The sequence below is a fragment of the Larimichthys crocea genome, chromosome XII (genome assembly GCF_000972845.2).
Source record: "Larimichthys crocea isolate SSNF chromosome XII, L_crocea_2.0, whole genome shotgun sequence".
Classification (NCBI taxonomy): domain Eukaryota; kingdom Metazoa; phylum Chordata; class Actinopteri; family Sciaenidae; genus Larimichthys; species Larimichthys crocea.
The window spans coordinates 20,971,923-20,996,676 of NC_040022.1; the positions used below are offsets into that span (position 1 = coordinate 20,971,923).

Below are 24,754 nucleotides of genomic sequence, written 5' to 3' on the forward strand. Positions count from 1 at the left end.
ATGGATTTTTTAATAACTGTGTGTAATCACCTGAAAATAAGAATCATGTTTTTGTTACCTTTTCTATATGTACATATGCCATGGGTCCTTTTCCATAGTCCACCATCTTGAACCACTATGTTTCTACAGCAGCCAAGAGTAGAAACAAGGGGTGTCCTGATTTATAATAAGGGGCCGTACAGGTATGATAATAAGAACTGAAGGACACAAGACAACGCAATTACTAAGAGAAAGTATGTGTGTGTGAGAAAATAGCATAGGTTGGGTTTTAAACATGAGATAGAATGGCTAGTGTGCTAACAACAGCCTTTTTACTGTTATTAATCACTGCCACTCTCCTTGCACTCACTAAAGACAAGTCACATCTCTTCTTCTCTGCTGTTATTATGCCATGTGATAAAAATGTGTTGTTTCTCATTTGCATACTGGTACAAAACAGTGATATGGAACTCAAGTTCTACTGTAACATTACTAAAATATTTCTCAACTTTAAGTAACAATACTGGTGTTAAAAATACCTGATGGAATGAATGGATGAAACGAAGTAATTTGTTTTCCGAACAAACAAATACAAAAGCAGTAGTCCACATGTAAAACTTATTTGAGTGAGGCTGTGTACTCTAATGCATTTTCTCTTGGATGCTGTTTTTTGTGGATGAACTCATTGTGATTTAGGTACCTCCAATCACAGTAAAAATGTTAATTAATAAAACAAACAGGCAATTTAGTGACATTACTCAGCAAAGATCCTGATAAGTCAATCCCAAGATGAGAACGTGACCTTCAAAAAGTAATCTTAAGACCAAGACTGATCTCCCTAAATTTCTCCTCCTGCACTGTTCTGTTAGTGTGATCAGCTCCCTAAGCCTGCTTGCTGCAGCATTTTCACCTTGTGGATTTCACTGAGCCGTCATCTGTTTGCTCACAGTGCGCAGAAGAAACAGAGCAGCTGTCAAAACTTACTTGGTCACTATGATCACTGGAAGGAAGTGGGCAGTGCTTGTATTGTATTGCGGCGCTTTGCGGCACTTCCACCTTTTGTGTGTCAAAAAAAGGAATCCCAAAAATGACTTAATTAACGTGAATAGCTGCTTCTGTCGCTGCTCAATACTCCCAATGGCCAGTCCGCCTTTGAACTTTCAGATATAATGTGTCTGATTTGGCAACTGTCTGTTTTTTATTTTCCAACTGTGATACAAATCCTCAATTGAGCTCATTGCACTTGGTTATAAAATCCTTTTTTTAATTTCTGAAGTCCACAAAATGGGAACTAACAAATTTAGAAAGTTATATGCTTGTTGCATCTTTCCTTTTCTTCCCTCTGTTTTTTTTTCTTACATAAATAAAGAGGCCTACCATGAGCCAGTGAATTTGCATAGTTTTTTACATTTGCATCAAAGGTTTGAATTTGTGGGTATATTTAACAATGTAGACACTTGTAGCTTTGACAATTGACCTGTCATGATGAACTACTGTACCTCATCACTTCTCCTGGGTAAGTGAATTTAAGTAATTAATTCAAAAACTGTCAGTGTTGCTGATTATTAATTTGAAGACGAGGATGTTTGCATGGAACGTGACTGATTTTACATTACAAGTTTTGAGACATAAAGAAAAGACAAAACATTCCAATCAAATAATGGTTAATATTATAATAAATTCATTTAATCTCAATCTGCATATTTACATTAACCCATAAATAGCCTGGACATGAGTCTGCTATTTGAAGCATTTATGTGGCATTTTATGAGATTTTAGGAGCTGGTAACATTCAAAGTTGTGTCTCAAAGTAATGATGGACTGAGGACTTCTTGTCATAATAGGAAGTTAAATAGAATTATGTAGTGTATGTATGCAACACTACTGCTAAACAACACAACTGATGATCTAAAAAAAAAGCAACGGATTACACTAATTAGACATGGCTAATTGAAAACCATAGATAGGATTATAGATAGACAAGAACAGTGTCTATCTATAATATAGAACACATTTTGCCTTGTTTACAGTTTTGTTTTGTTTACCACTTGATTCCATATGTGTTAATTAATGGGTTGGATGTCTTCAGTGTTCTTTCCATTTCAAGGCTCAGACAAGGCTCATTTTTTTTCTTTCTTTTTTTTAGTCTTACTTGTCATTCCTGTCACTTGTGGCTTTCCTCACGGTAAGGATATTAATCTACATATTTACAGAACATAGAACAAAATCTTCTAAAATAGATGAAACCATCATTATTGCCGATGTTTCCTTGTTCCTTGCAGGTTCTTGTGATGGATATAAAAACATAACTGAACCATGGCGCAACCGAGGCTTTACATCCACTTCTTTCTCTGGCTTTCCTAATGATGATGGCAATCTTGTTAATCTTTGGTGGCGCTTCACAGGCATTGGAGGAGACAGAGTTAATCAAAACTGTCTATCATACAATCTTGGTGGCACATCCTATCCAATTTATATACCCTTTGGGTATCCAGCAACTGAGTCCGTGACCCCTACAACAGGGACTGCATATGGTATTGTTAATGGTTGTGGTAGCCAAAGTTTTTCAGTGAGTGTAGCTCTCTGTCCAGGAGGATTCTACGTATACAAACCACTGGGACATCCACATGGCAATATGGGTTACGTGACCTGTGAGTTTCTGCTGATTGTTTTAGAGCCTATGTTCTGTTTTCATAATAAAGGGGTTGTATAGTAGTATAGAGTATGATTTAATCAAAAGTAAGGGTTTATATTCAGCTTAATATAAGGCATTATCAATAATAATGATGTTGATAATTTTACAGAGCATGTGTATCCAACGTTTTAATTTGTTAACTTGTTTAATTTACAAAACGATGGAAACGACGGAAGAAATATTCACATGGGTTCAAATTTCATACATTTATTATGTCACAGTCAGTGTATAGTTACTTTGGAAAGTAGTTAATTAGGTTACAACGTTACCATCAATTAAAAGTGAAAAGCCGTTTGCAGCGCCTCGCACATGCTGCAACCTACACAGCCTCCTTTAAAAGCACAGAGAAGTCCTGACAATGGATACAGTCAGTCATCCAACCAAATTAACTCTGCAGGATATTGCGTTTTATTAATTAATTATTTTTTATGAGTCAGAACATATTAAAGTGCATTTAAGTGTGTTCACTGGTAGAGACGCTGTTGCTTTGGAGCTGGTGCACCACCGTCATCTTCCTCAGCAGGCCTTGCTTGCTGTGGGTGATAGAGTGGTGCTTGGATACAAAATGTTTTTTTTTTTAATTCAAAGTGGAATTTATTGCGGTCGACAGAAGCTTTTACCAATGTGGAGTGTGCATTTTACCGTTATGCTGTTCTTGTCCTTTTCACCAGTGAATTGAAAATAATGTGCGTACCCACGACTCAAAAGCTGTCCTTGCTGCCATCTTGTCTTCGAAAACACTCACACACACACACACACACACACACACACACACACACACACAGGTAATGTAGGTCAGCAGGGCATCGACGCATCATCACAGCTGTCTGACAAAAAGCAGGCCGCAGTCGGAATTTTTCTTCCCTTATCCAGAGAAATTCTTAAAGCAACGGATTACTTAAAAAAAAAAAAAACATAGTTACTTATTACTTAACGTACGAAACTAAAAAAAAGTAATTAGAGTACTCTAACGCGTTACCCACAACACTGGTCACAGTTAAAAAACAAAAACAAAAAGTTAATGAAATGTATAACTCATGGATCCCATGTGATTGTGACTTCTCTTGTATTTTCCAACATGCAAGTCTTTAAAAGCTGTCTAAAATTTCCCAGGGATTAATTATGGCTGTTGTGTCAGTCAAGTGTTATCTAATTCTATAAGCTGGCGAGCTGATTAACCTTCTGCTCATATGAATTGCTGAATACTGATATGGCTTTTTGTAAGTTTTAAAACAAGGAGGAGACAACTATGACAGGCATTTTCTAGCTTTACATAGTTGCTTCACATGTGTTTCAATTAGTTGTGTTTGGGTTAAAGTGTTTCCTAATACAAAAAATAACTTATATTTAATGTTCCATATCAGGAGCCACATATAATATAGTACCCAACCTACCTGTTACCTATAGTATATTTACTTTTACACAAGATAAACACGTTGTTAATTCTTTAAACAGTATGTTGAGGAGTGTAGAACTTTTTTATGATCATATTAAACTTTTCCATGTGTTTTTAGATCATTATGAGTGTAAGCCAGACTCCTGTGGACCACTTGCACAGTGTTCAACTAGTGGAGACTGTACTTGTGTTCCTGGGTATGAAATCCCTCCTACACACAAACCCGATCCCAGTTCATATGGTTGTGTTGGTAAGTACATTTTATTTAAATGAAACTGTGAAAATGGGTCAATTATAGCAAGCAGCACATCAAGGAGCCTCGAGTGTTTCTAACAGATGCAGGGATCTTTAAATCTTTTCAATCCTGCCTATAATATATCATGTCAGACATTGATGAGTGCCAGAAGACTGCAGGAATTTGTGGTTCTGACTCCAAATGTAACAACACCATTGGAGCATACTTCTGTACCTGTTTGGATGGATTCAATGCAACAGATCCAGCATTACCACCTGATAGTTCCAACCAATGCATAGGTACCATTTAAAAGAATGTATCTCTGTCTATCTCTTTGATGCAGCTGCATTAGATTTATGCACATTGTGAAATTTGTTCACAGCTTGATATGAGTCTGTTGTTAATTGATCTTGATAGATATTGATGAATGTCTTGATGATGTCTGCGGTGATCATGGGACCTGCCTCAATAACCAAGGAAGTTTTGTGTGTGAATGCGATACGGGCTACCACATTGTACCAGATGGAACTCCTCTCTGCCAAGGTCTGTACTATTCATACTATACTATACTATACTATACTATACTATACTATACTATACTGTATGTAGTGAGCCACAAATATATGCCAATAGTTACTGACAAACAATTTATTGCAGGCTACAAACTGTTATTGTTGGAGCATCATAATGCAAGACACCATAGGAAAAAAAACAGAGACTAACTGTCTTAGGCTAGTCATACATGCACTTCAGCTACAGGCTTTGAAAGCATTCCATGCAGTATATTTTGTTGTTGAATGCCCTTAAAATGGTGTTTTTGTCTAAACAAATCTGGGATATATATTTGAATATTTGAAGAATATATTTGAATATTGTAAAGTCTCACAGATAGATGCATATTTAGGGGGAATCTGGACAAAAAACATTAGCCTTTTCAGCCTAGTCAAAACTTGAGATACCTCATTTAGTGTATTTAATGAGAACATTGTGACTAACAGTGGTTGTCTCTTCCTCAGATATTGATGAGTGTTTCAACTCAACTGTCTGTGGTCCTGATTCTATTTGCACCAATACGCCTGGGGCTCATACCTGTGAATGTCAACTGGGTTACACACCAACTCAACCAGATGAGGAACCCAGCGAGACCAACATCTGTATTGGTATTTGCAGATACAGCAGTAGTGAACGTTTAAGTTGAAATGTCTGTGCATGGATTACCATTATGAGTGCATGCATGAGAGAGAAGAAAGAGGTAAAGCTTATTTATTTTATTAGACATTAAATATCTAATAAAATACACTTTCCTGTAAAGCTCAAGATTCTACTGCACCAGGAGAAGACTGTGTAAGATAAAGTAAATCCCAGGTTGACAGAAGAAACATGGTACCACATAGCATTGGTCTGTATCATATTAAGATGAATTTTACATCACAGTATTCAGAGTACAGTATGTTTTACTGAATAATAATTTTAAAATGGTGCATTTGTGAGGCAAAATGTATCATGTCAAACAATTTTGTGACATCTCCAAAGTGTATATGTTTTTTTTGTGTATAACACATTTCTTAATTTGTATATATTTTTTTACAGACGTCGATGAGTGTATCGAAGATGTCACTGTCTGTGGGCCTGATTCCAACTGCACAAATTCAATTGGATCTTACATTTGCACCTGCTTTCCTGGTTATAGGCTGAACAAGCCAGACGTGATAGCCAGCGTTGCTAACCCATGCACAGGTGTGTGCTGTTGGTAGCTGTGTGACGGACTGCGATTTTGCTGTTTGTATACATATGGAACAAATGACCCATAGGAACTGATAGTTCTGTGCATCTTGTTTCTCTACAGATATAGATGAGTGCAGTGAGACACCCGGTATATGTGGGAGACAAACTGTGTGTACTAATGTACAGGGAACCTTCTATTGTTCTTGTCCTGATGGATTCTACCCCTCAACTGGACTCTTGTGGGAGATGGGGGTCTCATTTTGTCAAAGTGAGCAAAATCAAACTTAAGGCTAATTCAAATTAATGAAAATGTGCAATATTTTAATATATCCAAATTACTGACAGGTATTCGAGATATCCTAGATGAAATAGTACCTCCAGAGGTAAGCCCAGATGACATTTTTATTTTATTATTTAAAGAATTTTCGTTAACCATGGTAATGTTTAAACATATTCCTACTCAATTTAAAATTTTGAGATTATACAAAATCAGTTGGTATCTTTGTATCATGTTAGAGTGTACTATAATGAACAACTATTCCGTTTTTTTTTCAGGGTCAGACAAAAGAAAGGGCTTTTCTTGGCAACATGGATCAACAACTTATGAACAACACAGGCATTGTCTTACCAGAAGCGGTACGTAGTAAACACAGTCAAAAATCATAGCTCGTTCTCACTAATACATGATGACAAATAATATGTCTATGAAAGTATTATTTGTTCATATGTTACTACTGTGGTTAATCAAAACTTACATTTGATTTTTATAAAAGTGTGTTAAGTGTAAAGACAGATCACATGCTTCCTGGCATTGATGTTACGTAATGTAATACTGAGGACACTACAGTTACGTTCTAACATTTTTTTCTCTGCAGACCGTGGCAAATGGCTTTTCTGCATCTATGGTACTTAACATCCAGAAAAGTTAGAGCTTAAGTGCCTAATATTATATTTTATGTTACTATGTCACTCTGCCTTTATTTAATCATTACAACAAAAATTATTTCAGGAAGTTTCAGGTGTTGGACCACAGACCAGGTCAAGCAGGGTAAGTAGTGAAGGAGACGGAGAGACTGGCAGTGTGATCCTGGGCATTTCGGACCGTCTTGTTGCTGCGATGGTGCCAACAACTCCAACTCAGAACCAAACTAAAAAAGCAATGAAGACTTCAACAGTGGGTGAGAGATGTTCCTCTTCGATGGGATACAATTGAACTCTAATTAATGTCAACTATTTTGACAATAATTCTCATCCATGTGCAAGATTTGAGCCTAAAGACCATTGGTCCAGGGAGTGATGACGACTACAGTGCCCCCCTTACTGCCAAAGGACAGACTATGGAAATCAACCTGCGAGCTCTAGCCAGCGCCAACAATGGTGAGAGAAAGTAGAATATAAAGAACATGATGACAGTGATCATCAACACAAATAGCATTCACAGATGTTTATTTCTCATGTCATGTGGACAGGTTCTGCAGCAGCTGCCTTCCTAACTCTGAATGGGATGGAGAGTCTTCTTAGTCATCAGTACTTTAAAACAGAAAACAAGACTGAGATGAACTCGGATGTTTTTACTGCAGTCTTACCGACATTAAACAACACCAACCTCACCGAGCCTGTCAACTTTACCATCCAGCATAAGAAGGTGCAGTATCAACAAACAACTAACAATTGTACCCCTCTCAGTCTAAGAACTTTTAATGTACAGTCTCTATTCTTTGTTTCTCTGGTTTCTCAGAAAGTACCTGAATCTGGAATGGTGACTTGTGTGTACTGGGAAGACAAAACCAAAGAAAAGGAGCAGAATGATGAGGGAGGAGAAGAGGAAGAGACAATGCGTTGGTCAGTAGAGGGCTGTTGGGTTGCATACACTGATGAAAACTACACAGTTTGCAGCTGCTCTCACCTTTCGACCTTTGCCCTCATCATGCAGATTGGAGAGGTAGATCAGATTTCTATCTACATGGTAATGTTCACATGTTTATTGTTAGGGTCAGGGCCATCATAGAATACATAGAATGATTTGAAAAATGGCATGATGTTAGGCTAGAGCCTAGAATTATGTGCTTAGACATCTGTCAGCCTTAAAATCTTCTGGCTTGTACCCAGATGAAGACAAAGTTACAGAAACTATGATTGATCACAATCTACACCTGTTGTCTTCTGTCTTCTCAGCCTCCACCAGAGGATCCTTTCCTAGAGTGGCTAAACCGAATGTGTGTGATTGTCGGGTTATTCTTCTTTGCGATGGCCATCCTCACCTTCCTCCTGTGTAGCTGGAACCCCAAGATCAACAACACAGCCCGTCTTCACATGTGCCTTAATCTCTCCTTATCTCATCTACTGCTGCTGTGGAATGACAGATATGTCGAACAAGAGGTGCAGTTAGACTAGAATGCAAATTTTTCATTTCCCTTGAAAAATAATTGATTCCCAATCAAATATTAAATGTGACTGTGAATAATATACTTGTGCATGTAACTTTGTTTCCTAACTCTTTCATATCTCTCCAGCTGGCCTGCACTGTCATGGCGGGCCTTCTCCACTTCTTAGTTGTTGCAAGTTTTGTGTGGATGCTGCTGGAGGCACTACAGCTTCACCTGTTGGTCCGAAGGCTCTCCAAGGTGCAGGTCATCCAGAGAGACGGCCTCCCCAGGCCACTTCTTTACCTGATTGGCTATGGCGTTCCATTTGTGATTGTGGGTACTTCAGCACTGGTATATTCTAAAGGATATGGTGCTACTGAAGCAGAGGTGTAAGTAAGACAAACCATAATACGGTAATAAACCATAATACAATGTGCATCTAGGTTGAAAGGATTACTTGTTTGTTTGTTTGTGTTTATCATCCTGTTGTAGGTGCTGGCTCTCTAGACAACGCAATTTCAACTGGGCTTTAACAGGCCCTGTCATTGTTATCCTCGGAGTGAGTATATTGTATATTAGCATTTGCATTCCGTCTACATGTAGAGTGATTTGACTCTCAAAACATTGTGAGATATCAAACAACAAAGAAATAACCAGAGACAAAAGGCAGGAATTTAAAAGTTTTAACTGAATGCAAGTCAGGATGAAATATTTAATGGAACAGATGAATGAAAAAGTGATGCAGTCATATGCAGTTATGTTAATTGTTGGAGTCTTAGATTACTTATATACATAATTTGTTGCTTGCAAATGTCGACATGGCCACAGGTAATATTGCATGATTTGCTACTTTGTAGTTAACTTCAAATCTATGAAAGATATTTTCATGAAGACACATTATTCTCTCTTTTTTACATCAGTTTTTTTACATCCATCTTACACAGGCTCTGCCCATTATTGGACCATATAGGTAAAAGCTCAATCCAAGCAACACAAATAATTGCATCTGTGTAGCCAGCCAACCACGGCATCGCTAACAATATGTGTGTGACATATAAGAAATTGTTTTCGCTGCTTGTTCATTATTTTTTCTTCAGTGATGGAAAGTTTGCCCATTTATCTTCTTTCTCCACGAATGGAGTCACTGCTTCAAGAAGCCTTATCCCTAACCCTTATCCCTGAGGCACATCTACTGCTTTGTGCCTTGGATGGCACCATGCTGAGTAGCTGGCGTTGAGTAGCTGCCACCCTGCATAGATTGCAGAGCACTTCCCCTCATTAGACACCATCAGACAAGGGATCGCAGCTTTGCTGTAACTTGCCCATGAAAGTTACGTACCCTGCTCTGGCTGCTGACCCTTCTCCATTACTGCAGGCAGACTGCACCAGTGCTTCTACTGGTGTCAGTGATGACAACCTTTTATGACCACTGCTAGAGTAGAATATTTTAGACAATATTATTTCAATCTGCTATATATGAAATGTACTTTTAAGCCAAAACAACATCAAACCAAACCATCAAACATCTTCAAACCAGAACCAAATCATGTATGAAAATGATCACAGGAGTAATGGACAGGAAAAACTACTTTAGCACTGCACAGGTTTCTATTTCAAGAACAGTTTGTATGTAAACAAATATGAAAACCAGCTATCTATGAGAGGGCACTATGTAGCCTCGAACAGTTTAGCATGCAAATGATAAAAGCATAATACCGTTCCAAATACATTTGCATTTAGCTGGACTGTCCTGTTGAATCTCACCTGCAACTCGCATGCTGCTCCTGCCTAACTCAACATGGAACTGATATCACTTGGATCAGAGGCCAAGGGATTTAGTGTTGGTGCGCAAGGAAAAATCTAAATTCCTAAATGCAATGGAACGCTAAAATAAATTCCCTATTTTGTCTACAATAGCATATTTTGTTTACAAAAATAATGGAGAGTACAGTAGGTGGGCATGTGCTGCATTCATCAAGCTTTGGGCATAATAATCTGAACCCTGAAGACCCAGACATTGGCATTCCATGTGACTACCTCATGAAACTGATTGGAAGAATACCAGGAGTGTAGAAAGCTAAAACAAAGTTGGCTATTTTGAAGAAAATGAAAATATAACTTTTATAAAATAATATAAAATTCCATATTTGTTACATAACAGTTTTGATGTATCCAGTGTTGATCTACAATGTAGAGAGTAATTAAGATAATGAAAAAAATAATGAGAAGGGGTGTCCAAACTTTTTTCTTTTTTTCTTTAAGCTGAACTGGATTTTGTTCTGTGCAACTCTGTGGAGTCTGAGACCCACCTTGGCCAACATGAAAAGTGATGTTTCCCAATCTAAAGACACCAGGTAACCTGCAATGCATAGAAATGAAAAAAATATTTTTTGTCTGGTTTATTTTGTTGCTAACATTTCTTTGTTACCGTTTTGTTTTTACAAATTCTTTTTACAGGTTGATCCTGTTCAAGATCGTGGCCCAGTTTGTCATACTTGGCTGTACCTGGATTTTAGGCCTGTACCAGACAAATCTTTTCTTTCAGGTCCTCTTCATAATTTTAAACTCCCAGCAGGGCACCTTCCTCTTCATCGTCCACTGTGTGCTCAACAAAGAGGTAGATTCTTTATCCAGACGATTCCACCGTCATTAATCTCCTTTCTGATATGTTTTTAATTTATAGAGCATTAACAATAACAATTACAACAGTAATAAACTCATAAAAAGATATGTCAGTGATACAGAAAAAAGATATTTGATAGCTGAAGTTTTGAGTTATGATAAATGTGAAACAGACAAAATGGCTCTATGCTGATCTATGTTCGAGCCACCAACCCAAAGCGTCTGTATTTGACCTGGGAACCCGAACACCACTTGTTGTGCTTTGTGGCTCCATCCCACTTTGTTTCCCATTTCCCATAAACAGAACATTAGGATTTAACAACCTGGTAATGAGACTCAGTGAGTCCATGTGACTGATCCTGCCTTCAACACCTAACTCTAAACAAGTTTTTATTCATTGCATCTTCTAGGTTAGAGAGGAATACATGAAATGGCTGGCCTGTTTTTTGAATAAGAACAGGGAAGGAGATGTGGTGAGTTTTAATATTAAAACAATAAACCACTTGAAATGTTTATTATATTATATTTTAGTATATTTCTTATCTTTAACACAAAATTGTGCGCTGACAAAACAACTCTCCACACTACCAGCATAATGCAAATTTTGTATACAAGGCACTACTCTTGTGTATTACTGATGTGTAGATTTTATTTTCATTTTCTTTCAAATGTTATTCTGGAATTATAATTTGTCTAATGTTGCATGCGTTTCACCCTGTATTTTAAAAGATGTATAAAAAAAATCTGAAAAATGTATTTCAACAGAAAGATGCACCATCAGTGTCAGAGGACATGGACAAGGCTGAATAATGGATGCGCTAATACAACATGACAAGTGAGAGATGGAAGATTGAAAACCAAGCCTTATCCACTTCAAACCATTAGTCATTACATATTATTTTATTTTCATTGTTGTAGTTGGGTATGACGGCTGTATTTACTATTACTGACTTGGTATGGAAGTAAAATATCTGACCAACTAAAAAATACATTAAAAAAATAAAAACTGGAATAAAGATGAAATCTATTATGTTCCTTGTTAAGGCCTTTTATTTTATCTCATCAAGAAAATTCAACTGCATAATTACACAGCTTTTGGGACTTATAATGCAACACCAAGTACCAAGTTGATTTGACTTATTTATGACAGGGGTACTAGCTCTGATAGGATGAATTCACTTGGAAATTGAAAAATATAGCTGTTGTTTACTTTAAATATACTTGTAAAGTTTGTTCCAACTTAAGTGAAGCTAACTTGTTCTTTCTAAGTGTTTTCTAAACAGCTCCAGTCAAACAAGTTAGTCTGACTTAACTGAACAATTTTGTTTATTTAGTAGAATTTAATTTTAAATAAAGTAAGCACAACAGTTAAGTCCCAGTATAGGGTTATGGGAGCTCAATATAAATACTATCAACAGTCAAAGAGCAAGCAGTTTATTGCTGCTACGACCACACACAAACAATATACACAACTGAAAAAGAAGCTTCTCTTTCGTTCAATGCAATGAACAAAACAAACTAAACTAATAAAAACAGGAGAAAACAAATCACTCCTACTGCTTTAGTTTTAACAGTGATTATTTACAAGTGTGGAAAAGGTGACAGTCTAAGGTAACAATATAGACAAAGGTGACTGGTGAAATAAATTACAATTCTTAATCACAAAACAGAACAGAAACAAAATGTGAAAAGGAGAACCAAGCTATAATTCTTGCCTTCTCTGGCAAGAACTGGATCTTAAATAGCTACACCCTGATCATCTGTGGTTGATCAGCTGGAGGTCAGTAACTATGCAAAGATCCTCATGCACAATCAGGAGGTCATACTCCTGTTCTTAAAAACCAGTACAGAAACATTAACAGAAATGGCTGGCTGTCACAACAACAAAGATTGATTAGTTCCCCTGGATTATTTTTTATTGCCAGTTATTATGTTTCAAATGCGCCACAAAAAACCCTCCATCACATGACTACATGACATACAGGCCTATCACTCTGACGTCTGAGGTCCTAGACAGTCTACTCATGCTGTGCATACTGTACATACATAACATTTCCTCATGTAAATAGTACAACTTGCTGTATCAACCACATTTATTTCTGCATCCTTTGCATTGTGGAGTGGAGATGTCAAAGATGCAATGACATTGCAACTTCATGTATTTTGTATTTAACAGTTAATGTTGTGTTACATCAAGGTTACTGCCACCACTGAGCTGATCTATTGCAACTTACACAACTACACTCTTGCCCATAAAGTTGGAATAATTTTCTTTTCAGACACATTCCCCTTTTTATTCCTAATTATACACATCAGATTAATTGTGGTTTAATTTTCACTGTCGAGTTTGCATGCGTGTTTTCTCCTATTAACTTTTGCTTTATAAATGGAAATGTCTTTAATGCAACGAGTCAGTTAATTTGAATCTTACGTTTGCATTTGGATTATATCTTATATAAACAGTTGGGGTGTGGGTAGACTTCAGACAGTCGGTCCTTATCTGCAGATTTGATGCATCATGATGAAGTACTGTGCCTTGTTATTTCTCCTGGGTAAGTGAATTTGATTTTGGTACAGATGTGAAGAATTTCAAAGCTTATCAATCGTGGTAAATTTATTTGAACTGATGAACTGATTCAAAATGTGAGCGTTGCTGTGTAAGTGCTGCTAAATCTCAGTTTGAAAATAAGGACAGACAAAACATTTTACATGAAAGTTTGTGACATGAAAAAAAAAAGTCAAATAATTGTTCTTATCATGAAAAATTCCTTTTAATGTTTATCGTTTTTGTTGTTTAAAATTTACATTTAAAGTTCAGCAAAATCCTTTCAAGGCACTGGCAAAGCACTAACTCTCCACTGTTTTTTCTTTCGTAGCCTTTTTTGTCATCCCAGCCACTTGTGTTTTTCCTAATGGTATGGATGATATCCATTTGACACTTAAAGACAACAATAATGTAATTTAATAACCTTTAAATCATCATTATTGTCAATGTTTCCTTGTTCCCTCCAGGTTCTTGTAATGGCTACACCAACATAACTGAGCCATGGCGCAATCTGGACTTTTTATCTACATCTTTCCCCGGCTATCCTAATAATGATCAGAAACTTGTAAACTCTTGGTGGCGCTTCACAGGCATTGGAGGAGACAGAGTGACTGGAAAATGTGTGGGTATCCAGCGTGGTGGCGCACTTCGTCCAATTTATTTAGCTTCTACATATCCAACTTCTGAGTCATTGACTCCAAAAAGAGGGAGTTCATATGGCTGGCATGGAGGGTGTAGAGGTGTAACTGTACCAGTGGATGTGGTCCTCTGTCCTGGAGGATTCTATGTACACAAACCATTGAGTTACGGATCATCACTGGACATCGGATACACAACTTGTGAGTAGTGACTAATCATTGTTATGCATTTTTTCATTTTTTCAATGCATTATTGCATTTTGTTTTGATTTAATAACATTTTATGAAACTTTTTTTTCCCATTTTTTTTAAATATAATCATGATTATATGTCAAAAATTGAAAAACCTTTATGTCTTTGATGGTAGACCTCCAACTTTATCCTGTAGGTGACCCTGCCCTTCCTTATCTCCCTTTAAGTTCTTTCTGTAACCTCCTCAGCTCTTCTCCGTCCCCAGAACTGGAAGCCTTTTTGTTTTGACTCAGCAGGGCCTATAGCTCTGTGTTACCATAAAGTCTGAAGTGAGTTCATTCAGCCAGGTGTCAGTGAGATAAGCAATGCTACACTCTCAATATTCGCTGTGTGCTTATCTCAATGTAGAAAAATCTTACATTCCCCATGATAACTGACGGTACACAAGGTTTGTAATGTCTTTTCTGCTCCTGGCACTTAGATCCAGCTCTGCATCTCCATCTTCTTCTCCTCACTACAGGTCTTTCCATAGAGAGTATGCTTGTAATTGTTACCTCTGTAGCAGAGATAACTCTTATTTACTTAGCGATTCTTGCCATCATATGGATTAATTCAGTGATCTCAAACACAATAAAGAAACAACAAAAACTCTCTCTCTCTCTCTCTTCCTCCATCACCATTTCCACCACCATCTGTAAACATACATGTCTCATTAATTCATGTTAATGCATGTGACTAACTAAGCTTCTTCCACGGAGTTTCTGTGCTGTCTTGTCCAGCAGGTTCTCATGGACTGTCATTATTGCTACCATATCTCCATTACAGTTTATAGTTAGTTTATGATTTGCTGCTGCTGTGCATCTGTGTCTCTCTATCTCTATCACAGGTTCTACTGCTGTAATCATTTTATCATTCATTGTAATTCATTTTATCAATCATTGTAATTGGACAATGTGTTTGTGTTAATTTGTTCTGTACACATGACATCTATTTCATGTCTGTCCGTCCTGGGAGAGGGATCCCTCCTCTGTCCTTCCTGAGGTTTCTTCCACCTTTTTTCCCTGTTAAAATGTTTTTTTGTGGGCAAGTTTAGTTAGAGGAAAGCAGAATTCATATTTCTTCATTACAATTTGATATATGATATAATATTTTTTTTCTCTGTTCAGATCATTATGAGTGTAAGCCAGACTCCTGTGGACCCCTTGCTCAGTGTACAGCTGAGGGAGGCTGTATCTGTGTTCCTGGGTATGAAATCCCCCCCACTCACCGACCCACTCCAGATTCATATGGCTGTGTCGGTTAGTAATTTAATTTCATCTAAATGATATAAAATGAGTCGAATAAATTCCAGTAGAAATTATATTTACCTCCAGGCTTTTGTGGTATGGTTTTTAAATGCTGAAAATGATGTGTGGCTCATGTGCTCTTAAAGTAGGCAGTGTGTTTACAGAGTATGTTCTTTAAAATTCTGTCTGCATTGTTTTCAGACATTGATGAGTGCGTGGAGACGCCAGACATTTGTGGTCCTTACTCCACTTGTAATAACACCATTGGAGCATACTTCTGTACCTGTTTGGAGGGATACAACGCAACAGATCCAGCATTACCACCTGGAAAGTCCAACCAGTGCATAGGTACCAAGAAGATTTATGTTTGTCTTTTTAATGCAATTATTTATCCAGGTTGCAAAATGTGTTCACAGATTGATGTGAGTCTGTTGTCAATTGCTCTCTATAGATATTGATGAATGTCTTGACAATGTCTGTGGTCATAATGGGACCTGCGTGAACAACCAAGGAAGTTTTGTGTGCAAATGCCATACGGGCTACCATGTTGTACTGGATGCAACTCCTCTCTGCCAAGGTTTGTACTATACTATGCTATGGACTATGCAAAATAATAAGTTATGGATTGTAACTGCAGGTATAAGTGTATTATACAGTGTTGGTGTAAATACAACTAATGCAATAGACATTATAAACAGTTAGATTTGAATACACTATGGTGTGGTATGTATCGTATGGACTTTAGTTTACTAATACACTATAAAAAAACAAAAGGACAGGCGTATTGTATAAATATGTATTACTATGTGAGAGTATAAATGTATCCTGCAGCGGCTATAACAGAAAGTCCTGTAACGTAAGTAGTCTTTGTTCCTGACAATGCTCCATATGTCTCACAGACACAGCTTGCACTGGACAGCCTTAATAGTTGGGGAGTGGAGAACTGGTCACGCATTGGGCAGTTTTTACTACCCTCTAGAGAGCAGTTACCATACCATACCATGCTTTAGATCAATCTGCTCAGGCAGATGGACCTTTCTGAGGCTCCATAAAGAGAAGAAAAGCTGATGAGCCTGCTTGACCAGCGTTAAAGAGACAATGATGCAATGGCATATACTATATGTTGGTGCTAGATGCTAATAAAATGATGATTTCATCTTTTCAAATATAACAATATGAATCTTGCAGTCTAGAACAGTAGGAGACAAACATTTAAATTACAATAATGGACAAAAACATTGAACATGTTTGACAGAAGATAGATTAAAAAGATGAGAACATTGTGACTTACAGTAATTGTCCCTTCCTCAGATATTGATGAGTGTTTCAACTCAACTGTCTGTGGTCCTGATTCTGTGTGCACCAACACCCATGGAGCTCATACCTGTGAATGTCAACTGGGTTACACACCAGAAACTCATCCAGATGAGGAGCCCAGCGAGACCAACATCTGTATCGGTATTTGCAGACACTGCAATAGCAGATAGTTGAAATGTCTGTGCATGATAAGAAAAGAAACATTTCAGCAATTTGTTTTAAATAAAATGCAATCATTACTGGTGCTCTTGGCAAAATAGAAGGCATGAAATACTGTTGTCATATCTCCAAGAAGTTTGTATGACTTCTTTTGTGTACAGTGAATTTCTTAATTATTTTACAGATGTCGATGAGTGTGTCGAAGATGCGACTGTCTGTGGGCCTGATTCCAACTGCACAAATTCAATTGGATCTTACATTTGCACCTGCTTTGCTGGTTTTCGGATAAACAAACCAGATGTGATAGCCAGCGTTGCTAACCCATGCACAGGTGCGGGCGGTATCTGTGTGACAAACACTGTGATTTTACTGCTTGTATACAGATAAAACTGATAACCCATAGGAACTGACAGTCCTGTGTATCTTGTGTCTCCACAGATATAAATGAGTGCAGTGAGACACAGGGTATATGTGGTAAACAAACCATGTGTACTAATGTACCAGGGAGCTTTGATTGTTCTTGTCCTGATGGATTTTACCCTACAACCGGACTCTTTTGGGAGATGGGGGTCACATTTTGTCAAAGTGTGCAAAATCAAACTTAAAACTACTTGATTCATTTAAAATTCATTTAAATGTAAAGATACATTCATGTGCAATTTTATCTAAACTACCAACAGGTATTGAAGAAATTCTAGATGAAATAGTACCCCCAGAGGTAAGTCTGGGTGACATTTTCATTTTAAGGTTGAGAATTGTGTTCAACATATTCTGCATGAAAACAAATATCTCCAACTCGAGTCAAAATCAAGCAGTGTTTTAGCTTGGTGTTGCCCTTAGCAGCTATAAAGCTGCTTTCATGATGACAGACTGATCTGTCACTGGTGTGAAATAAAACATTGTAATTTTGAGTTCATACAAAGTTACAAAGTATGTTTTTTAAGATGTCAAATGACACAATGGAGTACAATAAACAAACACTAAACACAGAGTTGTATTGCAGGGTCAGACAAAAGAAAGAACTTTCCTTAACAACTTGGAACAACAACTAAAGGACAATGTGGGTGTCGTCTTATCAGAAGCAGTAAGTAGAAAACACTTGAAAAGTAGGGTTAGTTCATAGTAGTAATTAATGTCAACAAATAATACCGAGCACTGATATTTAATGCTACTGTGCAGAGACAGATCTCAAGGTTTAACAACAGTGTACCCTCTTTCTTTCTTGGCGTCTTTGCAGATAGTGGCAAATGGCTTTTCTGCATCTATGGTACTTAACATACTTAACATGTTACTATCATATTTTATGTTACTATGTCTGTCTTCCTATTCATTTAATCGTTACAGTAACTAAAATTTTTCCAGGCAGTGTCAGGTGTTGGACCACAGACCAGGTCAAGCAGGGTAAGTAGTGAAGGAGACGGAGAGACTGGCAGTGTGATCCTGGGCATTTCAGACCGTCTTGTTGCTGCGATGGTGCCAACAACTCCAACTCAGAACCAAACTAAAAAAGCAATGAAGACTTCAACAGTGGGTGAGAGATGTTCCTCTTAGTTTTGATGGGATACAGTTGAACTCTAATCAGTGTCAACTATTTTGACAATAATTCTCATCCATGTGCAAGATTTGAGCCTAAAGACCATTGGTCCAGGTAGTGATGACGACTACAGTGCCCCCCTTACTGCCAAAGGACAGACTATGGAAATCAACCTGCGAGCTCTAGCCAGCGCCAACAATGGTGAGAGAAAGTAGAATATAAAGAACATGATGACGGTGATCATCAACACAAATAGCATTCACAGATGTTTATTTCTCATGTCATGTGGACAGGTTCTGCAGCAGCTGCCTTCCTAACTCTGAATGGGATGGAGAGTCTTCTTAGTCATCAGTACTTTAAAACAGAGAACAAGACTGAGATGAACTCAGATGTTTTTACTGCAGTCTTACCGACATTAAACAACACCAACCTCACCGAGCCTGTCAACTTTACCATCCAGCATAAGAAGGTGCAGTATCAACAAACATCTAACAATTGTACACCTCTCAGTCTAAGAACTTTTAATGTACAGTCTCTATTCTTTGTTTCTCTGGTTTCTCAGAAAGTACTTGAATCTGGAATGGTGACTTGTGTGTACTGGGAAGACAAAACCAAAGAAAAGGAGCAGAATGATGAGGGAGGAGAAGAGGAAGAGACAATGCGTTGGTCAGTAGAGGGCTGTTGGGTTGCATACACTGATGAAAACTACACAGTTTGCAGCTGCTCTCACCTTTCGACCTTTGCCCTCATTATGCAGATTGGAGAGGTATATCAGATTTCTATGTATGTGGTAATACTTTGTTGTTAGGGTCATGCAAATAATGATTTTGAGGAGTTATATCACACATGCTGGATATTACATATTTGTATATTTTTATATGTCAGATTTGATTATGCTCATGCTGTCAGCTTTAACAATCTTCTAGCATGTACCCAGGTGAAGTCAAAGCTACAGAATCTATGACCACAATCTACACCTGTTGTCTTCTGTCTTCTCAGCCTCCACCAGAGAATCCTTTCCTAGAGTGGCTAAACCGAATGTGTGTGATTGTCGGGTTATTCTTCTTTGCTTTGGCCATCCTCACCTTCCTCCTGTGTAGCTGGAACCCCAAGATCAACAACACAGCCCGTCTTCACATGTGCCTTAATCTCTCCTTATCTCATCTACTGCTGCTGTGGAATGACAGATATGTTGAAGAAGAGGTGCAGTAAGACTAATGGTGCTTTCACACTGTTTAGTTGGACTAGTACTGTTTATTTGGGCTGGTGTGAAAGCTGTCAGTCGAAGCCCAGTGCTTACCAAATAGCCCTGTGACTGTTTATAAAGGTGTGTCTCTTTCATTTGTGGTGTGAAAGCTGATGAACCAACCACAGGATTTTATGAAATGTGATTTTGTAATAATTTCAAAAGATAAACTATCCATAAATCCATCTGCTGTTTGTGAAATCAGGTGAAGTCAGTGTGGGCATTTGCCCATATTATTAGCTCAAAATCTCATAAAACTGCTTGCTTGTATGCACTGCACTCTCTTGTTAGTTAATTCAGTCCATTAAAAAGTGACAGTGACAAATTTATAAACCCTGAATCATTACTGCACAAGATGCCTCCTTTTCCTCCTGCCTGTACATGTGAATCATTATTCACAGGTCGAGGCAATTCATTCTCATCTTACTGTATGTCTCCACAGCTGGCCTGCACTGTCATGGCAGGCCTTCTCCACTTCTTAGTTGTTGCAAGTTTTGTGTGGATGCTGCTGGAGGCACTACAGCTTCACCTGTTGGTCCGAAGGCTCTCCAAGGTGCAGGTCATCCAGAGAGACGGCCTCCCCAGGCCTCTTCTTTACCTGATTGGCTATGGCGTTCCGTTTGTGATTGTGGGTGCTTCTGCACTGGTGTATTCTGATGGATATGGTGCCACTGAGGCAGAGGTGTGAGTAAAGCAAACAATAATTCATGCACACTTCTCTTTACTTCACTCTGCACTGTATATCTGATGTGCACATTGAAACGATTGTTTGTTTGTTTGATATCGTTGCAGGTGCTGGCTCTCTAGAAAACGCAGTTTCAACTGGGCTTTAACAGGCCCAGTGATTGCTGTCCTTGGAGTAAGTATATTGCATATAGGCAATTGAATCTCATGCATTTTGATGAAAACACAATCAGTTCAGCCTGGTGTGTTCATTCATTTTAATTTGTGTGGACCAATGTTTTGAGTGATTTGGCTGAAAAAAAAAAGTGTATTATTGTTACCATGGAGATGAAGGGTACCTGACTATTATTATCATGACAATGAAAGTTTGAACTTAGCATGTTATGGTAAAAAAAAGAACTCCAGTGAGTGTTTATTTTTTGTTTGTTGCGCTGTTGGAGCATGGATCATTTGTTTTCGAGATAACGGACTGGAACATTTGTCAGATGGAGTTTTCAGAATAACAGACCATTGGAAAAATAGGCAGTCCCTGGGCAATGTTGCACAATTTGTCCCCCTTTCAGCTTTAATTCATAAAAGGCTCACCATGTACAAAAACCTTTTTTTAAAGACACTATTATTAAAGACACAGTATTCTATGTTTACCTCACTTACAAGGACCTCCTACCACTAGCACATGCTAAAAATGTCTAGCTTTTCCTACTTTCCTCTATTCTGCCTCTATTCATTATCGACAAAGAACGATTTCTTTACAAGTAGTACTGAAGGTTTTTGCAGAGGTCCTTCATTTTTTGTCCTTTTTTTCTGCTTTAAGCTTAATTGGATTTTGTTCTGTGCAACTCTATGGAGTCTGAGACCCACCTTGGCCAACATGAAAAGTGATGTTTCTCAATCCAAAGACACCAGGTATGAACCTGGAGTATTCCAGATTGCCTTGAAATTAAAAAAATATATATTTGTATTATTTGACTTGCCTAATAGCACTGTTAAAATTAGGTTTGGGATTACATAGGAAAAAGGCAACAATCACATTGTTAAATACATTTTGTCAACTATTAGAGGAAATGTTAAAAATACTGTTTTCAGTAAAAACTCATTAAACTTTAATTGTTTTATTGTTTATAGGTTGATTGTGTTCAAGATTGTAGCCCAGTTTGTCATACTGGGCTGTACCTGGATACTGGGCCTCTATCAGTCGAACCTTTTCTTCCAGGTCCTATTCATTTTACTCAACTCTCAGCAAGGCACCTTCCTTTTCATCGTCCACTGTGTGCTCAATAAGGAGGTACTCTTCAACTAAATCAGTCTCCTCTTTTCTTTATTGAGCAAAATGAAATTTAGCCATGCCAACAGATGCTATAAAGAGATTGCGAATAGAAAGTTAAGTTGCATTTGTTAAACATATGAGCTACACAAAGTTTTGCCTATAATAATCGATACTATGGATAGTTTATCAATCATGTAACATTACTTTTTGTGTAATGGTTTGAATTGTAGTTTTATGTATATTTTGTACACCATTGAATTGTTGATTTGTATTCTCCAGGTGCGAGAGGAGTACATTAAATGGCTGACATGCTCTTTTGGGAAAGACACAACCGTGGTGAGCCCCTGAAAATGCAACACACATGATCTCAAGTTGTTTTTATTTAAATTGAATTAAAACATTATACTGAAAAGTGTTACTGAAAAGTTTCAAACAAATATACTGTACCAGTCGAAAGTCTGAACACATCTTCTCATCTTCATGTTTTTTTTTCTTTATTTCTATTATTTTTACATTGTAGATTAACACTGAAGACATCAAAACTATGAAAGCACGTATGGAATTATGCGATGAACAAAAAAGTGTAAAAAAACAAAACAGTTTTAGATTCTTCAAAGTAGCCGCCTTTTGCTTTAATGACAACTTTGCCCCCACTTGGCATTCTCTTAACTATCTTCACGAGGCCTTGAAGGAGTTACCAAATCCGCTGAGCATAACACATAACACATCCTGTGATTGTGGAGGTCATCCAATGCAGCAATCCATGAATTTCCTTCTTGGTCAGATAGGCCTTACATAGGGTTAGGGTTACTTACTCCTAGCAAAAATGAAATGGTGGTCCAAACCTAGAGGGTGGCATGTCACTGCAAAATTCTGATTAAGTGTATTTGGAGTTTTTAATACATCACCAACAGTGTTACTAGCAAAGCAGCATCATGCCTCCTCCTCCATGCCGCATGGTGGGAACCACACATGCAGAAACCATCTATTCACTTTCTCGGTTTCTCACAAAGACACAGAGTTTGGTACATAATGTCAAATTTTGAGTCATTAGTTATTTTTAGATTTTTTTTTTGTGTGTATTTAATGTGCCAAATTCAATGGCACATTTTAGATGGGAAAAGGATCAGTAATCCTGCTGGCAATAGAGGTGTGAGTGCAGAGTTTAAGCATTTGGTTTGTAATGTATTCAGCTGTACTAATAGAGATTATAATAATCTATTTCGACAGAAAGATGCCCCTTCAGTCTCTGAGGATTGGGACAAGCCTGAAGAAAAGACAGATGAGGGAAAAAAGAATGACAACTGATCTTTGTGAAGTGAACAGAAACAGTGACACGATCTGTATCTTCGTTATCATTATTGTTATTACCATTTATCTTTTTATAGATTATAGGTTAATGGATGCAAAAGGTAACATGTATTTCAGCATGAGTCTTTTGTGTCATTGTCCATCTTTTGTGGTTGCTATTTAGCTGGCTATTTTCATTTAATCGCATTCAAGTTAGTATCAGATTATTTAGGTGTTGAATGCATTTGACACTGCATACATTTAAGCTCATGTATCTTAAGATACAAATGTTTGACAGTTATAGTACCCATTTTTATAAATCTGCTGTTTGTCATGTTCCTATAACTTATTACATTAAACCATTAAAACAATTAAATTGCAGTTTAATGTAGTGCACAAAATATTTTAGAAAATGAGGCCAAAAATAAAAGATATCTTCTAAGTTCTATGAAATGCCATGAGGACTTAAATTGTCACCATCTCATTTATTTGCTTGGGTGTGGGAGCTTTCACAAACATGTTACTGCTCACACCCTCAGTCAGTCACTGTCTAAAAAAACAACTTTTCTCCAAAGTAAAAAAACATTCATGTCTCAGTTGTTTTTTGTCTTTTCATTTGTATTTCATTTACATGAGAGCTGGGACACTTTGAGGTGTGTCAGACTTTACAAGACAAATTTTAGCGACAAGAAAAGCCAAGTATAATCTCTCTCATTTACATTGTATGGATTTAAATTGAATTGACCTCACACACTGATTCAAAATAACACCCAGTGATCACAGAAGCAAATTAAACTCGTGTTTATTAGACTGGTAACATGAAAAACAAAAGTCTCTGTCAGACATGCATGTAATGCATTACTGTTTTTAACCATTATTGGAAGGCAACACTGGGAAGTGTTAGCCAATTGACAAGTCTTTCTTTGGAATTTTTCTTGTTGACATCTAAATTTTTGCATATGTTGCTCTTCTTGGAGTATTATATTTTTAATTTTTTTTAATGACAGATATCACCACTTATGATATGGTTTGCACTATGCTGCAAATGTAAAATCCTTCATGGAATTAGATTAGATTCAAGGTTATTGTCATTGCACAAAGTAACAAATACTTAGACAACCCAATGCAGACAAATAAAAGAGTGAATTATCATAAAAAACAAAGAGGAACACCATGTGAGAGTTCTAAATAAGGTAGACATTAGTTTGTTATATATTATAAGTGTGTATACATGTCACAAATATTGTACACGGACCACACAAGGTTTAGCTTGCATGTTCTACAGTAGTATAATACATTTGTCTCCAGAGAGCAGCATTTATTCACATATAATGAGTGCAATTGTTGCACTTTTTGACACGGATGACCTCTTGGTCTTATAAATAAAATTGGCTAATGTGTGGGTCCCAGTGTTTCCTTCTGAACTGTACAATTATGTCCAAATAAAAGGGTACTCAGGAGTCTGTGATGAAAATACTGCTTATAATTTAAATGTTTTCAGGTATACAGTCCTGTTTCATTTCCACTGAGTATTGAATAAGGAACGGATTATAAAAAATATGTTTCTTTTTGTTAGAA

The 24,754-nt window shown here is 37.3% G+C and overlaps 2 protein-coding genes across 2 annotated transcripts in view; both read left to right on the forward strand.

The window, feature by feature from the left end:
* LOC104925256 (uncharacterized) overlaps nt 1–11,049 on the forward strand; it is an 18,560-nt gene extending 7,511 nt beyond the window's left edge. Inside the window, exons 22-36 of the mRNA XM_027285027.1 lie at nt 4,189–4,267; nt 5,322–5,465; nt 5,896–6,042; nt 6,152–6,178; nt 6,376–6,413; nt 6,586–6,666; nt 7,040–7,208; nt 7,294–7,407; nt 7,500–7,675; nt 7,769–7,972; nt 8,206–8,409; nt 8,544–8,785; nt 8,889–8,955; nt 10,659–10,750; nt 10,854–11,049. Of these exons, the coding sequence (XP_027140828.1) occupies nt 4,189–4,267; nt 5,322–5,465; nt 5,896–6,042; nt 6,152–6,178; nt 6,376–6,413; nt 6,586–6,666; nt 7,040–7,208; nt 7,294–7,407; nt 7,500–7,675; nt 7,769–7,972; nt 8,206–8,409; nt 8,544–8,785; nt 8,889–8,955; nt 10,659–10,750; nt 10,854–11,049 (1,980 nt within the window). The remainder of the gene's footprint in view (nt 1–4,188; nt 4,268–5,321; nt 5,466–5,895; nt 6,043–6,151; nt 6,179–6,375; nt 6,414–6,585; nt 6,667–7,039; nt 7,209–7,293; nt 7,408–7,499; nt 7,676–7,768; nt 7,973–8,205; nt 8,410–8,543; nt 8,786–8,888; nt 8,956–10,658; nt 10,751–10,853) is intronic.
* Nucleotides 11,050–15,565: 4,516 nt separating this feature from the next.
* On the forward strand, nt 15,566–22,234 carry LOC104925247 (adhesion G protein-coupled receptor E1). The gene is made up of 14 exons (XM_027285028.1): nt 15,566–15,638; nt 15,881–16,027; nt 16,131–16,256; nt 16,991–17,137; nt 17,340–17,486; nt 17,594–17,629; nt 18,777–18,890; nt 18,983–19,158; nt 19,689–19,892; nt 20,378–20,619; nt 20,728–20,794; nt 21,434–21,525; nt 21,745–21,904; nt 22,166–22,234. The coding sequence occupies exons 1-14, from the start codon at nt 15,566–15,568 to the stop codon at nt 22,232–22,234; spliced, it is 1,800 nt and encodes a 599-aa protein (XP_027140829.1).
* The last annotated feature ends 2,520 nt before the right edge of the window (nt 22,235–24,754 follow it).